The sequence below is a fragment of the Gigantopelta aegis genome, chromosome 12 (genome assembly GCF_016097555.1).
Source record: "Gigantopelta aegis isolate Gae_Host chromosome 12, Gae_host_genome, whole genome shotgun sequence".
Lineage (NCBI taxonomy): Eukaryota > Metazoa > Mollusca > Gastropoda > Neomphalida > Peltospiridae > Gigantopelta > Gigantopelta aegis.
In genome coordinates, this window is record NC_054710.1 from 12,999,344 (window position 1) to 13,022,452 (window position 23,109).

Consider the following 23,109-nt stretch of genomic DNA (forward strand, 5'->3'; position numbering starts at 1 on the left):
AAAAAAACTTTACTTTTTACTGACGGTAAGAAAGCTAGACAGACATTTGGACAGTTATCAACGCTTTCTAACCGTCAGAAAGAAAAAGAAAGGAATGTTTTATTTAACGACGCACTCAACACATTTTATTTACGGTTATATGGCGTCAGACATATGGTTAAGGACCACACAGATTTTGAGAGGAAACCCGCTGTCGCCACTACATGGGCTACTCTTTCCGATTAGCAGCAAGGGATCTTTTATTTGCGCTTCCCACAGGCAGGATAGCACAAACCATGGCCTTTGTTGAACCAGTTATGGATCACTGGTTGGTGCAAGTGGTTTACACCTACCCATTGAGCCTTGCGGAGCGCTCGCTCATGGTTTGGAGTCGGTATCTGGATTAAAAATCCCATGCCTCGACTGGGATCCGAGCCCAGTACCTACCGGCCTGTAGACCGATGGCCTAACCACGACGCCACCGAGGCCGGTCTAACCGTCAGAGACAAGTCTGTATAAATTCTGCGCAATCGCTGCCTACCAAACGGTAGTCAAAGATTCCCGCTCTAGTACAACAACTACTACGTATGTTTAATGTTAAATACCTTTACATCACTCATTTTAGAGTTCCCCGATAACAAATTATTTTTCACATAGTAATTACTAATACAAACACTACAGGAAGAATTTCATTTCATTTCAACTTATTTTCGTGCTTATATCCAATTACGGTTCAAGCACGCTGTCCTGGTAAACACCTCAGCTATCTGGGCTGTCTGTCCAGGACTGGATCAGTTGTTAATTGTTAGTGGTTAATGAGACAGAAGAGGGTGTAGTGGTCTTACACCTACCCATTGAGTCGTTAAAACTCGCTCTGGGTGGGAGCCGGTACCAAGCTGCGAACCCAGTACCTACCAGCCGTATGTCCGATGGCCCAACCAGAAGTTTGTTTGTTTTATTTAACGACGCCTCTAGGGCACATTGATTTTTTATCTTATCATCGGATATTGGACGTCAAACATATGGTCATTCTGACACTGTTTTTCAGAGGAAACCCGCTGTCGCCACATAGGCTACTCTTTTACGACAGGCAGCAAGGGATCTTTTATTTGCGCTTCCCACATGCAGGATAGCACAAACCATGGCCTTTGCTGAACCAGTTATGGATCACTGGTCGGTGCAAGTGGTTTACACCTATCCAATGAGCCTTGCGGAGCACTCACTCAGGGTTTGGAGTCGGTATTTGGATTAAAAATCCCATGCCTAGACTGGGATTCGAACCCAGTACCTACCAGCCTGTAGACCAATGGCCTAACCACGACGCCGGTGATGGCCTAACCACGACATCACCGAGGCCGGTGATGGCCTAACCACGACGCCACCGAGGCCGGTGGTGGCCTAACCACGACGCCACCGAGGCCGGTGGTGGCCTAACCACGACATCACCGAGGCCGGTGGTGGCCTAACCACGACATCACCGAGGCCGTTTCCATTAAAGGTGATCGATCCTGGGACTGATCGCACCTCAGTCGAGCGTTGTTTCAGTTGTGTAAATATTTAATTAAATTATCACATTACCCTTGTTTGAACGGAGCAGTAAGTGCATGTATACGCCGCTTCACTAAACAGTCGAAAGAAAACAAAAACAAGCGAGACTTGTTTACGTACGATGTACATATATTCCAACGAAAATAAATCGAAGACTATAATAAAATAATAAAATCGTATGGTTCAGCGTCAAGCGCAAATAACCGCAAACGCAGTACATGAATTGACGTCACAACTCGACATGGACGAAGTTAAGTCAAGCAATCCACTTTACGTTACGGTATATACACAGTTAATCCCATGTCAAAACAGTAATATTAATTATATTTCACCCCTACTATATTATTATGTTAAAAACCAAAATACCTGATTTACTAAAATTCTAAGAAATGTTTAATTGTAATAACGAAAGCGCTCTTCGGAAAATTTCAAAATTCACTTCTTAAATGATAACAAAATGCAGCAACTACAGTAGCACATAGAATATCACTACGTATATATATATATATATATATATATATATATATATATATATATATATATATATATAGTATTAGTATTAAATTCTATTAACATTTTCACAAATTAGACGAGACGTAGCTCAGTGGTAGAGCGCTCGCTTTTTACGCGGTCGGTTTGGGATCGATCCCCGTCAGTGGGCCCATTGGGCTCATTTTCGCTCCAGCCAGTGCACGAAGACTGGTACATCAAAGGCCGTGGTATGTGCTATCCTGTCTATGGGATGGTGCATATAAAATATCCCTTGCTGTTAATCGGAAAGAGTAGCCCATTGAGAGGCGGCAGCGGGTTTCCTATCTCAATATTTGTGTGGTCCTTAACCATATGTCCTTTTTCACAAATTGTTATTCCAAATGCTGCCCATTCCCAACTCTCCTCCTCTCCTCTCCCCTCCCGCCTCCCCTTTTGTCCCGGACCCAGTCACTGGTGAAGTTAGAGATTGTGCCCAGGAGAAACGTGTCTGAACCTTAATTCGATATAGGCACGTTCATATGGTATCTTATCCTAATTCATAACCCCCCCCCACACACACACACACACACTCCCAAACAGTGTCTCACGACTGGTTTATCAAAGGTTGTGTATGTGTTGTCCTGTCTGTGGGAAAGTGAATATAAAATATTCCTTGTTATACAAATGAAAAAATGTGGCGGGTTTCCTATCTAAGTTTATGTGTCAAAACTATCAAATGGTTAACACCCAACAGCCGATAAGTAATAAATCTATCAGCTCTAATGGCGTCGTTAAACAAAACCTAACACGAAGGCCCTGAATAACAAAAACCATGTGTTTGTCTTACACGCGTGTAACTACATAATTTTATATTTACAATGCTTAAAACACCTGCGTCAAAGTAAAACGGCTTCGTAAACTCGGCGTTGTATGTCATTGTCAGGACATAACGCGTATTAATATGAAAACTATGGTGTACAGTCACAAATCTACGGACCGGATTTACAAAGCCTTTTCTTGTCTTAAAGACGTGTGACTACATATATTAGGCGTTTTACATTGCTCAAACACCTGCGTTTAAAGCGACTATATTGGGTTTTCAGTCCTAGGAAAACATCAGTTTGTTAAACCACAACATAAGTAAAGAAATGTTTTACTTAAAGACGCATTCAACACATTTTATTTACGGTAATATATGACGTCAGACATAATTATGGTTAAGGACCACACAGATATTGAGAGAGGAAACCCACTGTCGCTACTTCATGGGCTACTCTTTTCGATTAGCAGCAAGGGATCTTTTGATTGCACCATCCCACATACAGGATAACACATGCCACGGTCTTTGATATACCGGTTGTGATGCACTGGCTGAAGCGAGAAATAGCCCAATGGGCCCATCGGGGTATCGATCCCAGACCAACCGCGCATCAAGCGAACGCTTTACCACTGGACTACGCCCCCCCCCCCCCCCCCCCCAACCACATAAAGACACATTCTACTTTCCTTGTGTTAAAAAAAGTTTGTTTTGTTTAACAACACCACTAGAGCACATTGATTTATTAATCATCAGCAATTGGATGTCAAACATTTGGTATTTTTGACATATAATCTTAAGAGAGGAAACCCGATACATTTTATTTTCGTTAGTAACAAAGGATCTTTTATATGCACCATCCTACAGACAGGGTCGCACATACCACGGACTTTGATATACCAGTCGTGGTGCACTGGCTGGAACGAGAAAGGTCGGTCTAGTGGTCTTACACCTATTCATCGAGTCGTTAAAACGTGCTCTGAGTGGGAGCCGATACCGAGTTGCGAACCCAGTACCCACCAGTCTTGTGCCCGATGGCTTAACCACTATAGCACCGATACCGGTATTGAAGGATCAGTGTCGGTGGCAACCGGTTTGACATCTTGACATTTGACATTAAATACTAGGATTACAATTCGGCCATTAAAACCGGTTTGGTCTCTGGAAATGGCCACGAAATCCGGGAAGCCGTTTGTCCAAGCTAACAATACTGTAGGCTTAAAGTATGTAACTTCCAAATTCTCGGTATAGAAGTATTAATTGTAAATATGTTGAGAAAAAGAAAGAAATGTTTTATTTAACGACGCACTCAACACATTTTATTTACGGTTATATGGCGTCAGACATATGGTTAAGGACCACACAGATTTTGAGAGGAAACCCGCTGTCGCCACTACATGGGCTACTCTTCCGATTAGCAGCAAGGGATCTTTTATTTGCGCTTCCCACAGGCAGGATAGCACAAACCATGGTCTTTGTTGAACCAGTTATGGATCACTGGTCGGTGCAAGTGGGTTACACCTACCCATTGAGCCTTGCGGAGCACTCACTCAGGGTTGGGAGTCGGCATCTGGATTAAAAATCCCATGCCTCGACTGGGATCCGAACCCAGTACCTACCAACCTGTAGACCGATGGCCTACCACGACGCCACCGAGGCCGGTTTAAATGTACATGTATACATATATTTAACCAATGTTTTGAGAGGGGTGGATTTTTTTCCTATCCTGGACGAAAGAGGTGGCAGTAGTCAGAACTCGCGCCCATGACAGGCGTGCACAACAACAGCTTGCTCTGAATGTGCACGTTAAACACGCTGCTGAACTAAAATGAACTGAACTGAACAAAGGAGGGAATGCGGATTTACGTAACGATGTTTCTAATATACCCTTTTTTCAGTATTTCCCCACGCGTGTGCACACAATCTCTTAAATGTTATCTGACGCCATATAACCGTAAATAAACTGTGTTGAGTGCATCGTTAAATATAACATTTCCTTCCTTAAATTTTATTTCGCGTATAAGATAGCGAGCAGTACGAAGTGTCAGTTTCGTTAACACTGCATTTGGATGTGACCCACATCGACCACAGTAGTTAACAGGTTTTCGAAAATGACATGTCTAACAAAACAAACGAAAGGTAACGACCTTTTCTACCTCTCTCTCAAAAGGAAAAAAAAGAGAGAATTTTTTTTATTATTTAACGACCCACTCAACGCATTTTTATTTACGGTTATATGGCGTCAGACATATGGTTAAGGACCACACAGATATTGAGAGAGGAAACCTGCTGTCGCCACTTCATGGGCTACTCTTTTCGATTAGCAGCAAGGGATGTTTTATATGTACCATCCCACAGACAGGGTAGTACATACCACGGCCTTTGATAAACCAGTCGTGGTGCGCTGGCTGGAATGAGAAATAGCCCAATGGGTCCACCGACGGGGATCGATCCCACACCGACCGCGCATCGAGCGAGCGCTGTACCACTGGGCTACGTCCTGCCTCCCCCCCCATCAAAAGGAAGGTCATGAGTTGAAGAAAATTGACGATAAAAGTATGTATTAGTCTACTCAGCTAGACAATATAAATAAGTTAGTTTGTTTTGTTTAACGACACAACTAGAGAACATTGATTTATTAATCATCGGCTATTTTGGTCTTAGAGAGAAAACCCGCTACTCTTTTCGATTAGCAGCAAGGGATATTTTATATGCACTTCTTAGACAAAGACAGCACATACCACTGCCTTTGATACACCAGTCGTGGTGCACTGGCTAGTGCGAGAAATAGGTTAACAGACCTACCGACGGGGATCGATCCTAAATCGACCGCGCATCTAGCGAGCGCTTTACGACTGGGCTACGTCCCATCTTACATTATCAAAAAGGCACATAGACTAAAAACAACAACAACAACAACTAAAAACAACAACAACAACAAAAACAACAACAACAACAACAAAACCATGGATGTACATAGAAATAGTAATTTGAAGCAAAGAATTGTAAACATTTTACAGAGGGTTTTTTTCTTTGTGAGAAATATTGCTAAAATTAACTTGACGCGAAGTACCATGACTAATATATCAAATGCCAAGGTATGTGCTGGCATGTCTGTCGAAAAGTGCATATACAAGGTTTCTTGCTTCTCACAGAAAAATAAATGTAGCGTGTTTTGTCAAAGACTATGTGTAAAAATTTTAATATTTGACATCCAATATTTTTATAGGCCTACCAATGTACTCTGGTTATTTTAAACAAAACAAACGTTTATTTGAATTTTGAATGAAAAGAAAGAAAATTAACACTTACCGACAGCTTCTGTAGGTGTAAACAGATGCAAAACAATGAACGCCGAAAAACAAATCCAGTTGAGTTTTTTCATGCTTCTCTTGCCAAATAATAACTGGCGGGCACATATGCAACACGCCTTTATATATGGGCCCAATATTCACTCGCAGTAGAAACTGTAGCCTCGCTTTCATTACTCAACCTCGTTATCATCCATGTTTTTGGCTTACGTCAGAAGTGACCGAAACAATCGGCTTCGTTATTGATCTTGTCGACCCGGTGTTGGGGACTCTTGAGCAATGAAGTGTGAACTAATTACGGCCGGCCAAGCTTGGCAGAGTGGTTGAACTAAACGCTCGCAGGAATCGGACAAAACAAGAGTGCCATTACCGCAGCGTGTTTTTCAAAAGATGTCTACGTACGCGTAATAAAATAGCGCCACTCTTCGCTGACGAATGAAGACTAAGATTATTAAACGACGGATAAACTGCGCTGTTCTTTTCCATTTATTTTGGCTTATTGTAGTGCTTATATCCAGTAACGGTTCACGCACGCTTTCCTGGGCACACCACACCTCAGCTATCTGCATGAGTTAATGTAGTCGTGTTGATTTTTCCGCTTATGAAAATAGCTAATTCTGCTTATGGAGACTGCGAATTCTGCTGATGGAAATTGACAATTCTGCTTATGAAAATAGCGAATTCCGCTTATATAAATTTCGAATTCTGCTTATATAAATTTGCGAATTCCGCTTATGAAAATTGCTAATTCCGCTTATATAAATTGCGAATTCCGCTTATAAAAATTTCGAATTCTGCTTATGTCTGTGTATTGGGGGAGGGGGGATCTCACTGGAATACTGCCTGGAAATTGACCTAACTGAAAAATACCGAACTGAGCCGAGCCAAATTTCAATTATTACAAATCTCCCTCCCTATCCCTCCCCCGCTGTCTCTCCCTCCCTCCTTTCTGTCTCACTCTGTCTGTCTCCCTCTGTCCCCCATCTCCCTATCTCTCTCCCTCCCCTCTCTCTTTGTATCTCCGCCCTCTCTCCCCCACTCTTTTTCCATGCCTTTCTTTCTGTGTCTCACTCTGTCTTTGTCTGTCTTCCTCTGTATCCCCCTCTCTGTCAGTCTGTTTCCCTGTCTCTCTCCATATGTCTGTCTCCCCATCTGTGAGTCTCATTCTCTGTCTGTCTGTCTGTCTGTCAGTCTCTCCTCTCACTCTGATTCTCTATATGTCACTATTTGTCTCCTCTCCCTCTCTCTCTTTCTGTCTGTCCCTCTATTGATCTCCTTCTGCCCGTCTCCCCCCCCCCCATGGGCGTACATAGGATTTTGAAAAGGGGGGTTCCAAAATAGATTGCAGAGATATTGGGCATATATTTCTATGTTGAGTTTTGAAAAGGGGGGTTCCAAAATAGATTTCAGAGATATTGGGCATATATTTCTATGTTGAGTAAATATAATAATGTCAGATATCAATGTCAGATATATTAAATTATAAAAAAAGCGATTTCGGGGGGGGGGGGGGGGTTCGGAGGGGTTCGGTCGAACCCATCCCCCCCCCTATGTACGCCCATGCTCTCTCTCTCTCTCTCTCTCTCTCTCTCTCTCTCTCTCTGTCTCCCTCTCTCTCTCTCACTGTGTGTCAGTCTGTCCCGCTGTCTCTCTCCGTCTGTCAGTCTCCCTCTCTCTGTCTGTCAGTCTGTCAACCTGCCTGTCTCCCCCTCTCTCCCTCTCTGTCTCCCTCTCTGTTTGTCTCCCTATCTTTCTCCCTCTGTCTGTCTCCCCTCTCTTCACCCTCACTTTCTCTATCTGTCTCCCTCCCTCTGTCTCCCCTCTCTGTGTCTGTCTCCCTGTCTCTCCCCTTCTCTGTGTCTGTCTCCCTGTCTCCCTTCCTCTGTCTGTCCCCCTGTCACGTCTTGTGTGTATGCATGTGTGTGTGTGTGTGTGTGTGTGTGTGTATGTATGCATATGCATGTGTGTGTGAGTGTGTGTGTGTGTGTGTGTGTGTGTGTGTGTGTGCGTGTTTGTTTGTTGTTAGCACTTTTTGTAAATTCCAGTAAACAGTAGCACCTAATGCTATGTAGACTACATGACATTGTTACTCTAGCTAGGCGTTTACGCACAGTAACACTGCGAAACTATTACTGTGACTTATGTTACACGCGGCGGTTCACGTGACAAAAGGATATTCAACATCCATGGGCTTACTTTCTTATATAATTGTCATTTTACACAAGTCATGTATTAAGTCATGCGGAAGAACAGGTGCTTTGAGGTCAACGATTTTTAACAAGCGTGTGTGCAGCAAATTGTGCAAGGAAGTGTTTTCGTCCAAATTGTAGCGAGCGATGTTTCCAGGGTGGTCGACTCGTGTCATGAAAAACAAATTGTAAGGAAACTTCGCTCGGAGCACCGGCCTCGGTGGCGTCGTCGTAGGCCATCGGTCTACAGGCTGGTAGGTACTGGGTTCTGATCCCAAGCGAGGCATGGGATTTTTAATCCAGATACTGACTCCAAACCCTGAGTGAGTGCTCCGCAAGGCTCAATTGGTAGGTGTAAACCACTTGCACCGACCAGTGATCCATAACTGGTTCAACAAAGGCCATGGTTTGTGCTATCCTGCCTCTGGGAAGCGCAAATAAAAGATCCCTTGCTGCTAATCGGAAGAGTAGCACATGTAGTGGCGACAGCGGGTTTCCTCTCAAAATCTGTGTGGTCCTTAACCATATGTCTCACGCCATATAACCGTAAATAAAATGTGTTGAGTGCGTCGTTAAATAAAACATTTCTTTCTTTCGCTCGGAGCAGGGGTCGGAGGTCAACCCCTAAAATGACCTGCACGCACCTTTGGCACCGTAATTAACTTTCACCCTTCTTAAATATAAAGGTCGGGACCGTAGCCCAGTGGTAAAGCGTTCGCTTGATGCGCGGTCGGTCTGGGATCGATAGCCGTCGGTGTACCCATTGGGCTATTTCTCGCTCTAGCCAGTGCACCACGACTGGTATATCAAAGGCCGTAGTATGTGGTATCCTGTCTATGGGATGGTGCATGTAAAAGATCCCTTGCTGTTAATCAAAAAGAGTAGCCCATGAAGTGGCGACAGCGGGTGTCCTCTCTCAATATCTGTGTGGTCCTTAATCATATGTTCGACGCCATATAACCGTAAATAAAATGTGTTGAGTGTGTCGTTAAATACAACATTTCCTTTTATCCAAGTAAAATTCATCCTGACAAATGCTGGTGATTGCAACACTTTTATTGCATTTTCACGAATTACATAATAATTTTCATATTCATGTGTATTATACTATCCGCGACCGGCCTCGGTGGCGTCGTGGTTAGGCCATCGGTCTACAGGCTGATAGGTACTGGGTTCGTATCCCAGTCGAGGCATGGGATTTTTAAATCAGATACCGACTCCAAACCCTGAGTGAGTGCTCCGCAAGGCTCAATGGGTAGGTGTAAACCACTTGCACCGACCAATGATCCATAACTGGTTCAACAAAGGCCATGGTTTGTGCTATTCTGCCTGTGGGAAGCGCAAATAGAAGATCCCTGGCTGCCTGTCGTAAAAAGAGTAGCCTATGTGGCGACAGCGGGTTTTCTCAACAAAAAAAAAAACAGTGTCAGAATGACCATATGTTTGACGTCCAATAGCCGATGATAAGATAAAAAATCAATGTGCTCTAGTGGCGTCGTTAAATAAAACAAACTTTACTTTATACTATACGCTGAATGTTATAAATACCGGTCATCGACCAAAATAGTTACCTACAATAAACAGCTGTATAGTCTAATCAAATAAGTTGCTGCAATTACAATCTAAACTATTAACAGTACCAATAAAAAGAAATCTTATCATTAAATAAAAACAAAACAAACAAAAACACCGATGTCTTGAAATGCAATTTACTGCATTCTACAAGGAAGGAAGGAAGGAAATGTTTTATTTAACGACGCACTCAACACTTTTTATTTACGGTTATATGGCGTCGGAGCATTCTACAAGTAAAATTAAGTCATCATTGCAACGTAGCCCAGTTTTGACACGCTCGCCAGGTACGCGGTCGGTCTAGGATCGATCCTCGTCGGTGGACCCATTGAGCTATTTCTCGTCCCTGCCCAGTGTGTATCAAAGACCGTGGTATGTGTTATCCTGAAGTACAAGCAGTGGCGTATTTACGGAAAATAGCGCCCATGGCGAGCACTGAAATTGCGCTCTTGTCCAAACATCTGACACCCATCTTTTAGATAGCCTCTGACTTTATAGGGACATTCTTTAATTTGCTGCATTGTACGATGTTTCCGACTATTAAAATATTAAATATATTTTCCTGTTTAGAATATCAGTGTTTGTATATTCAATGTGTTTCTGGTCATCTTAATATTTGTAAGAATCCCAAACTGGATTTTGTCTTTAAATAATTTCGTACGTACGAATAAAAAACACCCTCAATTTTAGGAAATAAAATGAAATTTAACCTAATACAAATATTACAACGATCAGAAACACGTTTAATATACAGCCGCTAATATTGTATGCAGAAAATGTTTATTTGATATTTAATTACAGTCGTTAAAAAGTCCCTGTTCGTGGATAACATCTTAAAAATTATAGCAAACTCAGGAATGTCCCTTTAAATTAATAGAGACTGCTCAGTGGCGCCCCCCCCCCCCCCCCTTCAAGTGGCGCCCAGGCTACTTGCCATACCTGCCATACCCTAGATACAATGATTACAAGATGGTGCATATAAAAAAATCTCTTGTTACTAATGGAAAAAATGTAGCGGGTTTTCTCTCTAAGACTATACGGAAAAAACACCAAATGTTTGACATCCAAGAGCCGATGATTAATAAATGAATGTGCTCTAGTGGTGTCGTTAAACAAAACAAGCTAACTTTCGTCACGGCAAATGACCGTAGACCAAATACCAATACTATTTATTTATCCATTTTAAATTCCCCCCCCCCCCCTCCCCACTCTACACACACCTGCTCCGCCGTGCCTGTCAGAAACTGGTTTAAATTTAATAATAAAATTAAGTACACCGGTTTATTGCAATAAACACGATCGTCGCCATAGGGTCTGCGATAACGCCAAATTACCTACGTCACAAATCACGTGGTGTCGGATGGCTTAATTTGTGGAACAAAATAACATTTGTGTAAGTTTCCAAACATCCATGGAGAAGAACAAACACGTTATTTGGCTACGTCGGCTCCATTGTAACACCTGGGCGGCAAGCTCTTGTTGATTTAATTCGGCGATGCGTAACAATACGATTGATTGAGATCTTATAGACTGGTGCACTGTTGCAAGCACTCGCCACCGATCAGAAATCACAGCCAGGGGTCGCTCATGTCGAGACAGGTCATTTACGGAATCGGGGCACTGACAATAAAACAAATAATTGTGTTTGCTAGATGGACTATAACCAGGTCAGTCAGAGAGCAAGATGGACGTAGAACCAATGAATATACATATATATATATATATATATATATATATATATATATATATATATATATATATATATATATATATATATATATATATATATATACAGTGAAACCCCTCAACACCGGACCCCCTCTAAACCGGAATCCCCTCAAAACCGGACGTTTTCCGCGGTCCCGTGATTTACACATCTTTTAACACTATATTTTACCCCTCTAAACCGGAAACCCCTCTAAACTGAACACCGGACAAACAATTCGGTCCCAATGTGTCAACTTAGTGTAAATCCTACCCCTGAAAACCGGACGATCAAACCGATACCAATCAATATGGCGCCCACCTGTCTGTGAACACCGATGGCTAGTGCAATATGCGCATGCTCGAGATCGCTGTTATCAGTGTAATCACCGCTGCATACAGTACAGGTACCGCTCAGCAGGCAAGATTAGCAACTTGACAATAAACAATTAAAAGGACTGATCGCAAGCTGTGGTATGGAGTTAACTACTGTAAACACATTGATTGTGTTGTAATTATGGTTAACATTAGCGGAGTTCGGGTTTGGGTTAGATGTCTTTATTAAGTTACGAGTGTGTTTTAAGGTCTTAAATGTGATCCTTCACAAACATGTCTCATGATTTGCTTTCCTGCCCCGAGTCAGACCACCGATTATATCGGAGGCCGGACTGGGGATAGGCGTGCTCGAAACCATAAAGGTATGTGAGCACGTTTAAAACATATCTAATCTAATCTAATCATGATTTGCTTCAAAGATTGACACAAATAACAGGGAATTTAATTTGCTGCCTTCCTATTCTGTGAATGTGTTGGGTTTTTTTAAAACGTTTGTTTAGCGAAATAAAGAGTAAGCAAAAGTATATGTTGGCTTTGCGTAGTCGAATAGATGTTAGTAGTGTTTCATTTTCATGTCGATTTTCAACATGACGGAACGTCCAGCTAAACGTCGCCGTGTTGAACTCTCGCTCGATGATAAACTCAAAATAATTAAAAGTTTCGAAAGTGTACCTAAACCAACGTTAAGATCTTTGAGTGAAAAGTTTAGTATTGGCAAATCAACAGTTGGAGATATCATCAAAAAACGAGAGGTTTATAAGGCAGAGTTTGAAAAGAATATTAGCGGGAATAAACGGCGGTTTAATAACGCATGTAAATTTGATAAGCTCAATGAACTGGTATGGCAGATGTTTTTATTATTATTCTTGTTGTTCTTGTTTTAAAACACTTTAACACTTTCCCTATTTTATGGAGAACGGAAGGTATTTCCGTCCAGGCAGACCCCTGAAAACCGGACATCTCTGAAAACCGGACATTTTACTTGGTCCCATGGATGTCCGGTATTGAGGGGTTTCACTGTATATATATATCTTTATCTATATCTATATGTATATGTATATGTGTGTGTGTGTGTGTGTGTGTGTGTGTGTGTAAATTCATCGGTTCTACGTCCAACCTGCTCTGAATGCAGACTATATATATATATATATATATATATATATATATATATATATATATATATATATATATATATTCATTCCAACTTATTTTCGTGCTTTTTTCCCAATTAAGATTCAAGCACGCTGTCCTGGGCACACACCTCAGCCATCTGGGCTGTCTGTCCAGGACATTGGGTTAGTTGATAGGTGGTTTGTGGTTATATTGAGAGAAAAGAGGGTGTAGTGGTCTTACACCTACCCATTGAGACGTTAAAACTCATTCTGGGTGGGAGCCGGTACTGGGTTGCGAACCCTGTACCTACCAGCCTTATTTCTGATGGCTTAACCACGACACCACGGAGGCCGGTTTTTCCCGATTATATTATGTTATAGGGATTAACGTGCATTTTCAGAGCAAGCTATTTTAGCGCATGCCTGTCATGGGCACAGGCCGGCTCCTCCGTCCAGGACAGGAAGGGGTTGGAGTGGGTGGAGAAGGGACCGCCTACACTGATAGGTGCAAGAGAGCGCCGGCAGCCCGATCGGGGTTGGTAACCGGCAGAGGGTTGGTTTAGGTGCTGTGGAATTTGGAATGTCCCGTAGGATTAAAAAAGAAAAAAGAAAGAAATGTTTTATTTAACGACACTCAACACATTTTATTTACGGCTATATGGCGCCAGACATATGATTAAGGACCACACCGAGTTTGAGAGGAAACCCGCTGTCGCCACTACATGGGCTACTCTTTTCGATTAGCAGCAAGGAATCTTTTATTTGCGCTTCCTACAGGCAGGATAGCACAAACCATGGCCTTTGTTGAACCAGTTATGGATCACTGGTCGGTGCAAGTGGTTTACACCTACCCATTGAGCCTTGCGGAGCCCGTAGGATTAATACCAAAGGGAAAAGGTGTGCATTTTGAATGAAGGAAATTTGGCGTGATTTGGTCCGTCCGCCGAATGAAAAAAGGTGAGCTATATAATTTTGGAAATTAGTTTGCCAAGAGTAGCTCGTTATTTTCCGATTAACAGAAAGGGATCTTTTATACGCAGCATAGGCCGGTTAATATAATATATTAATCTATATCTATCCTTTGTTTATATAACAGCTACTTAGAGAATACACAACGAGCTACTTAGAGAATACACAACGAGCTACTTAGAGAATACACAACGAGCTACTCGGCAATACCGTGTATCTTTGGTGAGGTAAGGACACCCCGACACTCTTTGTCACCCGGATGCGAAATCGTGCAGCGACGCCTGCACGATTTGTGACCCGGAAGATGGTGACACATCGTGCAGCGTGTGTGCATTTTTTTCTCCGTTGACAAATCGTCTGCACGTTTTGTCACCCAAGAGAGAGCGTGTGTACCTTATTTTTGTAGACCTTTAATATCAAAGTCCATTTGTTCAAATCATGGTTATGCTAAATTTTTGACGCATTCAACAATGTATTTAAAGTTACATTCTCTGGTTACCATATTATAACATCATGTACAAATATGACATACAAGCTCAAATGCACTTTTAAAAAACTCGTGTGTGTGTTCGCTATGAACGGAGATCGTCAAAAGTATACGCTCGATTCGTCGCCTGTGCGACCGGCCTCGGTGGCGTCGTGGTTAGGCCATCGGTCTACATGCTGGTAGGTACTGGGTTCGGATCCCAGTCGAGGCATGGGATTTTTAATCCAGATACCGACTCCAAACCCTGAGTGAGTGCTCCGCAAGGCTCAATGGGTAGGTGTAAACTACTTGCACCGACCAGTGATCTATAACTGGTTCAACAAAGGCCATGGTTTGTGCTATCCTGCCTGTGGGAAGTGCAAATAAAAGATCCCTTGCTGTCTGTCGTAAAAGAGTAGTCTATGTGGCGACAGCGGGTTTCCTCTAAAAAAACAAACGACAGTTTCAGTTAACATGTGCGTTTAGGGTTCGTCTAAAAAAATTAGAGAAATCTTGCGCTGTACGAAGAACGTTCGGTTGAGTATACCGTACTAGAGTTAAAACCGGTTTGATCTTGACAACGTATTATCGACAATCGTACCTTCCTATTTCAGAATTAATATTTTATAAAGTGTTAGTAGAACTTTCAAAGTTTAGTTTGTATACTAATAACACATTAATCATGTATATTTTTTTAAAAAATAAAATATACTAAAGTAGAAGGTTTTCACTTCTTAATTTTACGTGTTAAAATCGTTGGGCGGGGGGGGGGGGGGGGGGGGGGGGGGGGGGGGGGGGGGGGGGGGGGGGGGGGGGGGGGTGGGGGGGGGGGGGGGGGGGGGGGGGGGGGGGGGGGTGAGGGGGGTGAGGGGGGGGGGGTGTTTAACGACATCAAAGTTGGAGCATATTGATTTAATAATCATCCGACGCCATACAACCGTATATAAAATGTGTTGAGTGCGTCGTTAAATAAAACATCTATCCTTCCTTCCATCTGCTGTTGGATGTCTAACATTTGGTAATTTTGACATATAATCTTAGAGAGGAATCGGGTGCATGTGCAGGGGGAGGGTATTGGAGGTCGAAACCTTTACTTGCCCAAGCTTAAAAAAAAATTGAAATGTATTTTCTGGGGAAGCATAGCCCCATATAAACTTCGCTCAACACAATCTATAACTCCAACCCCGCTGAAATCCCTGCACACGCGTCTTGGAAACCCGCTACATTTTTTTTTAGCAAGAGATCGTTTATATGTACCATCTCGCAGACAGAATATCACATACCATGGTCTTTTATATACCCGCCGATGGGGATCGATCCTAGACTGACCGCGCATTTCCAAAAAACACCTTTTTAGGTCTAAGTAATGAATAAAATAACATATAGTCTTGAAAAATGTTACGTAAATCGAACACAGTACCCTCTTCCTCTACCCCTAGAGCGTTACGTAATTAGTAACACCCCTTTACATGTAACGCGTATGCCAACAGCTGGCCACTGTCAAAATTTCAAGGCAAATCCCTTACCCACCGACCCCAGGAAAGGCGTTGTACTATACCAAAATGGATATAAATATGCTTTGGAGATATGAGACGAACCCTCAATCAAGACAGTTCAATTTGTTCAAAAATTGCGAAATCTCACGTGATCTCTTGTTGGGGAATTCCACACTTGTGATAAGCCAATGAAAACCAAGATCGGTAGGAGCCCGTCAAAAGTGTCCCACTTTCGAAATAATGGCTTTGTTTTTGATCTGGATAAGCCAGCGTAGTGAAACCCATGCGGAGTGCGGCGTCGAGTTCACCGAGTTCGAGTTCACCGAGGCAGTTCGGTTGTGCGACTGAACTGAACTGAACATTTATTTCTCTCAGGCCGTAATCCACGGCATATGAGGAACAATATATAATACAACAATTCACACTTTTTAACAAGATGACAGAGTAAAACTATTCACATAAGTATATCTACATAAAACGAACATGGGAATATAATTATAAATAATTGGTTTGGGTTTGCATACACAATAATAATACAATAAAGCTATGAGCCGGAGGGCTTGAAAGTATTCATAATATGTTTACAAAATATTGCAAGTTTTCGGAGGACACCAGTTTTTTTACAATTAAATAATTCGTGAAATTTATATGTGTTTGGTTTGGATCGATAATATTTCGGTATATATTGAAGTCTGAATTGATTAAAATATGGGCATGTAAAAATATAATGGAATTCATCTCCGATGTCGTTAGTGTTGCATAAAAAAACACAATCTATCATGTAATGGTTTACGTATCCATCTACCTGTCTCTATTGGAAGATTGTGGTTTGATACTCTAAAACGTAACAATGGGCACCAATGTTTTTTTTTCTAATAAATGTAAATAATTTTCGAATGCTATACTGCTTTTAAATATTTTGTAACAAGATGCTTTCGATGAAGTGTCAATATGACTGTACCATGTTTGCAAAAATTGATCTATGAGTTTTGTTGAAATAAACATTTTCAACAATGAAGCACTATTAATACGCTCACAATGTGACCACCATATGTATGTGCAACCAATATTATCTAAAATTGATTTTATAAAAGCTATCCATTTGTGATCATAAAAATGTGTATTATAATCATTCAATAACATTCTGTACACTAATAATGATAGCTTGGACTGCTTCCCAGTAATCATCCTAAACCAAAATCCTATCCTATCATGTATGCACCACACGTAATTGGATTTTCTGTTCTATATGCTTAAATAATAAAAATATTCCGGATACTGCCGCTTTAATTACATTTATATTGTGTCGGGTAGGATCAATCCTTCTTGGCGGACCCAGTGGGTAGTTCCCCATCCCATACAAAAGTAAAGTTTATTTTATTTAACGACGCCACTAGAACATATTGATTTTTATCTTATAATCGGTTATTGGACGTCAAACCCGCTGCCGCCACATAGGCTACTCTTTCCGATAAGGAGCAAAGGTTTTTTATATGCACTTTCCCATAGACAGGACAGCACATACCACAGCCTTTGATGGACCAGTTATGGACCACTGGTTAGAACGGAAAATGGCCCAAACTACAAATGGGTCCACTGAGCAGGATCGATCAATTGACCGACCGCTTCACAGGCGGACACGCTATCGATTGAGCTCTTCCGTCCCGCTCTTCCATCCCATACGGTGCCAGTGACTGATTTACCGAATACTGTGGTATGTGATATCCTGTCTATGGAAAAGACCTCTTGCTGCCAGTGGAAAATTGTAGAGGGTTTCCTTTCAAGACTATGTCCGAATTACCAAACTGATATCCGATAATTAATTAATCGCCTCTAGTGGTATTGTTAAAGTATCACTGCACTAAATCAAATAACATTGGCAATAATGTTAGAATTTTGTAATAGAAGTATTAGACGCATCGTATTAAGCCACTGGGGACCGGCCTCGGTGGCGTCGTGGTTAGGCCATCGATCTACAGGCTGATAGGTACTGGGTTCGGATCCCAGTCGAGGCATGGGATTTTTAATCCAGATACCGACTCCAAACCCTGGGTGAGTGCTCCGCAAGGCTCAATGGGTAGGTGTAAACCACTTGCACCGACCAGTGATCTATAACTGGTTCAACAAAGGCCATGGTTTGTGCTATCCTGTCTGTGGGAAGCGCAAATAAAAGATCCCTTGCTGCCTGTCGTAAAAGAGTAGCCTATGTGGCGACAGCGGGTTTCCTCTAAAAAAAACGCAGTGTCAGACAGAATGACCATATGTTTGACGTCCAATAGCCGATGATAAGATAGAAAAATCAACGTGCTCTAGTGGCGTCGTTAAATAAAACAAACTTTACTTTTTTAAGCTACTGGGAGTATATGCACAATTCGTGTAGCACCTCCTATTCAATATTCTCTAGATTGTCGCTCTTTATTTTTTATTTTATTAATAACAAAATGTATTTTTCTCTTTCTTCTCATATGGCTTTCCACACATTAACAGTTTGGTTTTTGGGGGTTTGTTTTTGTTTTTGTTTTTGTTTGAAAATGTATGATTTGCAACATCTGTTGCTACCATAATCAGCGCCTAAACCACACACACACACACACACACACACACATATATATATATATATATATACATTTTTTTAATTAAATTTTATTTTTTATTATTATTACTGTTCTGTAGGCATGGGTTGTCTTAAAATGTTTATTACTATTTTTTTATCTGCCTATGCCTCTAGAACAGATAAAGCTTTGTGAGTACATTTTGTGTGACAGTAGGATAACTAATTGGGGGGGGGGGGGGGGGGGGGTGAGATTGGGTTGTGGGGGCCAGAAGCTTCAAGTTTGATTCCCAACAGTTGTTGCCACAACACATGAGTTTATAATTTATTTAAACACTGTGTTGTACTGGCTTAATTGGCAAATATTTTACAGACTGTCGAGCTATCCTACTTTTTCTTAATTTTTTGTCTTTGTCCTATTTTTCCTCCTTTTTTTCTTCAGAATAGTTAGTTTTTCTTAATTTTTTGTTTGAAAATGCCACGAATTGCTGTTAAAGTGTGCATATTCCTTGTGTTATTATAAAAGTCATCAGTCATGGGAATTATTTTAATTTTTCTTGGCAGCACCCCTGCGCGTGCTGTAACCTCACCGTGGTGCAGGGGTGTAACATTCTCTTTGAGAATGGCCAATACAGCACAAATTGAAATTTTGAGTAAAAGTCAGTGTCTATCTGTAATGTTTGTATTTTTGCACAGTTCTTTGCACTGTTTTTGTTTAAATCTTGATTTTTTATATTGATGTTGATCATAATCTTATTTGTTTGCATTACCATAGTTTGACACCCAATAGCCGATGTATTTTTCGTGCTGGGGTGTCGTTAAACATTCATTCATTCATTCATTCATTTTCTTGGCAGCAAGATATATCTCCCAATTTGTGGCACCATATAATCTCAACATATTAAAATTACACCCTCAAAGCCAACATATTTTCCAATGATTAACATGATTATAATGTACAATGTGTATGTATGACTTCAGAATCTATAATACATTATGGAAAACTTAAATTAATCATGTTAACTCTGTTTTACTGTGCATCAGCATTCCTATGCATGTAAATATGTTTATTGATTAATATAGTGTTCAGTAATTTGAAATAACTGTATAACGTGACCGTTAGATAAGATCACATTATTTTTGATAGAACACAAAATACATGTACAAACTGAGCACCACATAAAAAGGTGTTATGAGCATGAATAATGTCGCTACGTACTATTTCAGTCCTACTTTTGTTCTACGTTTTCCTACTTTTGTCCTACATTTTCTATATTTTCATTCCTAATTGTGTCCAACTTTTTCAAAAGGGTGTGCTGGACAGCCTGATTTTATAAAGAGGGGATGGGGCACCCAAACGTAAACAGCCCTAATGTGTCTTGTCAGAACGAAGACAGGCCAATATGTTAGTATACATAACTGGAGGCCCAAAGATGTGGTCCCCACCAACTCACCCTCTGGCTATGCCAGTTGTGAATTTGTTTTTGTTTTGTTGTTGGGTTTTTTGTTGGGTTTTTTAAATTGGTGTATGGCTTTGGTTTCATTAATAGTATACCGGTTGGTTCAAGCAGTGCAGCTATGTAAGAATACACCCACATAAACTTCGGAATCCCACAATCTAAACCACTACTTGCATAATTTTTGCACATGCGACTGTATCCTGCTATAGTTTTATATCCTTTTGTGCATAAAATTATAATACACTGATAGCATTCCCCTACGCCTTGTATATTAATGTTACTGCTCATGCCCCCCCCCCCCTCCCTTTTAAAACAAACAAACAAACAAAACATTTAAAGCAACCCGACCGAAAATAAAGACGCCACGGTTTTAAACAAGTCGAGGCCGCGTCGTCGCCGCGACTTCTATTCATTTGTTCCTCGGCATATCGGGATTCCATAAATATAAAAGTCGAACAACAACAACAAAAATTAAGATGAAAAAGAAGAAGAAGAAAAACGAAACAAGACATTTTAATTTGTCAGTTCTGACAAAAGTTGGCATAGGATGTTTTAAATCATCGTTTGCTTGCATTCGACGTTCGTCACTTCCGGGTTCTTGTGCTTCGATGTACTGAAGTAAACATGATTTCGTCGATTTAAATCACGTTGTCATCGTAAATGTACCTTGTAATGAAACACTTGAATGTCTCCTCTTGTCGGCTTTTCAATTAAACAACGATATTTCTAAATACATTAAGGCGAAAACTTAATCGGCAGATCGGTTGATTTTGCTATCGACATATGCGTATCGGCAGCCATTATTGAAAGTTTGTCTAACCCTGCATCACGTGTGACGGGGGGCGTGGTTAACTCGTCATACGGAGGGGTCAATTGAAATTTATACAAGCAACATGACACAATACAGGGTACTGGTATTTTCACACACGCACACACGCACATGCATGCACGCACGCACTTCATATTTCTTCTTCATTCTAAGCGTGACGTAATAATTATTTACATACGCAAGCCGGTTATGTTAATATCAATACATGTATATGCAAGTCAATCCAAATATTAATGGATCATCGGAGAGCTGGAAATTGTCAATTTGAAGTAATATCGCACCAGTTGTCTCTCAGAGGTTTAAATCGGGCTCCTAGTCAACTTCGCCAAACATTTTAAAGACATATAACGGCCTTAGCGATGCATATGAAACCTTCTGTTATGGAAACTCTCAGCCATGAACATGATGATCTACCCACTAAGCTATTTACATGACACTGGCAATTAAAACACCCACATAGCCTCTGGTTGGGTTTGAACTTAGTAGCTCTCAGACATAAACATGGTGATCTACCCACTAAGCTATTTAGATGACACTGGCAATTAAAACACCCACATAGCCTCTGGTTGGGTTTGAACTTAGTGCCTCTCAGCCATGAACATGGTGATTTACCCACTAAGCTATTTACATGACACTGGCAATTAAAACACCCACATATCTGTGTGGTCCTTCACCATATGTCCGACGCCATATAACCGTAAATAAAATGTGTTGAGTGTGTCGTTAAATAAAACATTTTTTTTTTCTTTTTCTTTATTTTAAAATTTACCAAGGAAACATGTCTATGGACACCTCCCCCCCCCCCCCCCCCCCCCCCACACACACACTCCCACACAGTGACACACTGCCTTCGGGAGCTCAGCAAATTCAGTCTTGCCAGTTTTAGAATGTTGTACCCCCCCGCTAGACCGACCTACATCCCTATTTCAATTGCTGTCCTTCGACGTCCATAGTACATAAACACCCGTAACATAATATTAAAACACACGTAAGATATACGTGAAACTACGTGCTAGTCATTTCGTAGGCCTATTCTGTGCATAAGACATAAAGCACCCACTTACGGCAATTCATGAAGTTAAATCCTCGAGTAATCTCTATCGAGTCGCTTCGTTGATCGAGACTTGAATGACACGATCTGACATTTCTGCTAGGTTATCTCATAGGCGTACGGGCCCCCAATTTTTTGTAGGAAAAAAGAAAGGAATGTTTTATTTAACGACGCACTCAACACATTTTATTTACGGTTATATGGCGTCAGACATATGGTTAAGGACCACACAGATATTGAGAGAGGAAACCCGCTGTCGCCACTTCATGGGCTACTCTTTTTCGATTAGCAGCAAGGGATCTTTTATATGCACCATCCCACAGACAGGATAACACATACCACAGCCTTTGATATACCAGTCGTGGTGCACTGGCTGGAACGAGAAATAGCTCAATGGGCCCACCGACGGGGATCGATCCCAGACCGACCGCGCATCGAGCGAGCGCTTTACCACTAGGCTACGTCCTGCCCCTTTTTGTTTGTAGGAGGGCAGACCGGCTTTTGCCGGAATTAAACGAAAATGCCCGAATCTGGATACCAACGTTTATTCATAATATTATTAGCATTACTACCAAATAGGGGCTGGACGTAGCCCAGTGGTAAAGCGTTCGCTTGATGCGCGGTCGGTTTGGGATCGATCCCCGTCGGTGGGTCCATTGGGCTATTTCTTGTTCCAGCCAGTGCACCACGACTGGTATATCAAAGGTCATGTATGTGCTATCCTGTCTATTGAATGATGCATATAAAAAAAACCTTTCTACTAATGGAAAAAAAGGTTAGCGGGTTTCCTCTCTAAGGCTATTTGTCAAAATTACCGAATGTTTGACATCCCATAGCCGATGATTAACAAATCAATGTGATCTAGTGATGTCGTTAAACAAAACAAACTTATTTTTACTACCAAACAGCTTCATAGGGTTGCAAACGAATCACTACGCATTTGTACAAAGATTACAACTAATTTTGAGGGTAGAATGATGGAAGTACATGGTAAAAAGGTCTCAGGTTAGCACATTTTGCCCGAATATCTCTCTCATTTTTGCCAGAATTTGAGGTTTTGCTCTAGGACTAGGGGGCGGTCGCCTCCCCCCTCCCCCCCCCCTTGTCCCCTTGTCCGTATGCTTATATAGGTCATTGGGCATTTTGGACTCGAGTACTCGATGGTCAAACTCGAACCCGAGTACCCGACACTTACACTAGATGATAACGAGACTAAGGAATGAAGTAAAATAGTATCATACATCTTAA

At 41.4% G+C, this 23,109-nt stretch overlaps 1 protein-coding gene across 2 annotated transcripts in view; it reads right to left on the minus strand.

The window, feature by feature from the left end:
- The window catches only part of LOC121386268 (fibrocystin-L-like), a 126,575-nt gene extending 120,341 nt beyond the window's left edge, over positions 1-6,234 (minus strand). For both annotated transcript variants that reach the window (XM_041517111.1, XM_041517112.1), the window contains exon 1: positions 6,128-6,234. In XM_041517111.1, the coding sequence (XP_041373045.1) occupies positions 6,128-6,200 (73 nt within the window). In that variant the 5' untranslated portion in view covers positions 6,201-6,234. The remainder of the gene's footprint in view (positions 1-6,127) is intronic.
- Positions 6,235-23,109: the final 16,875 nt, after the last annotated feature.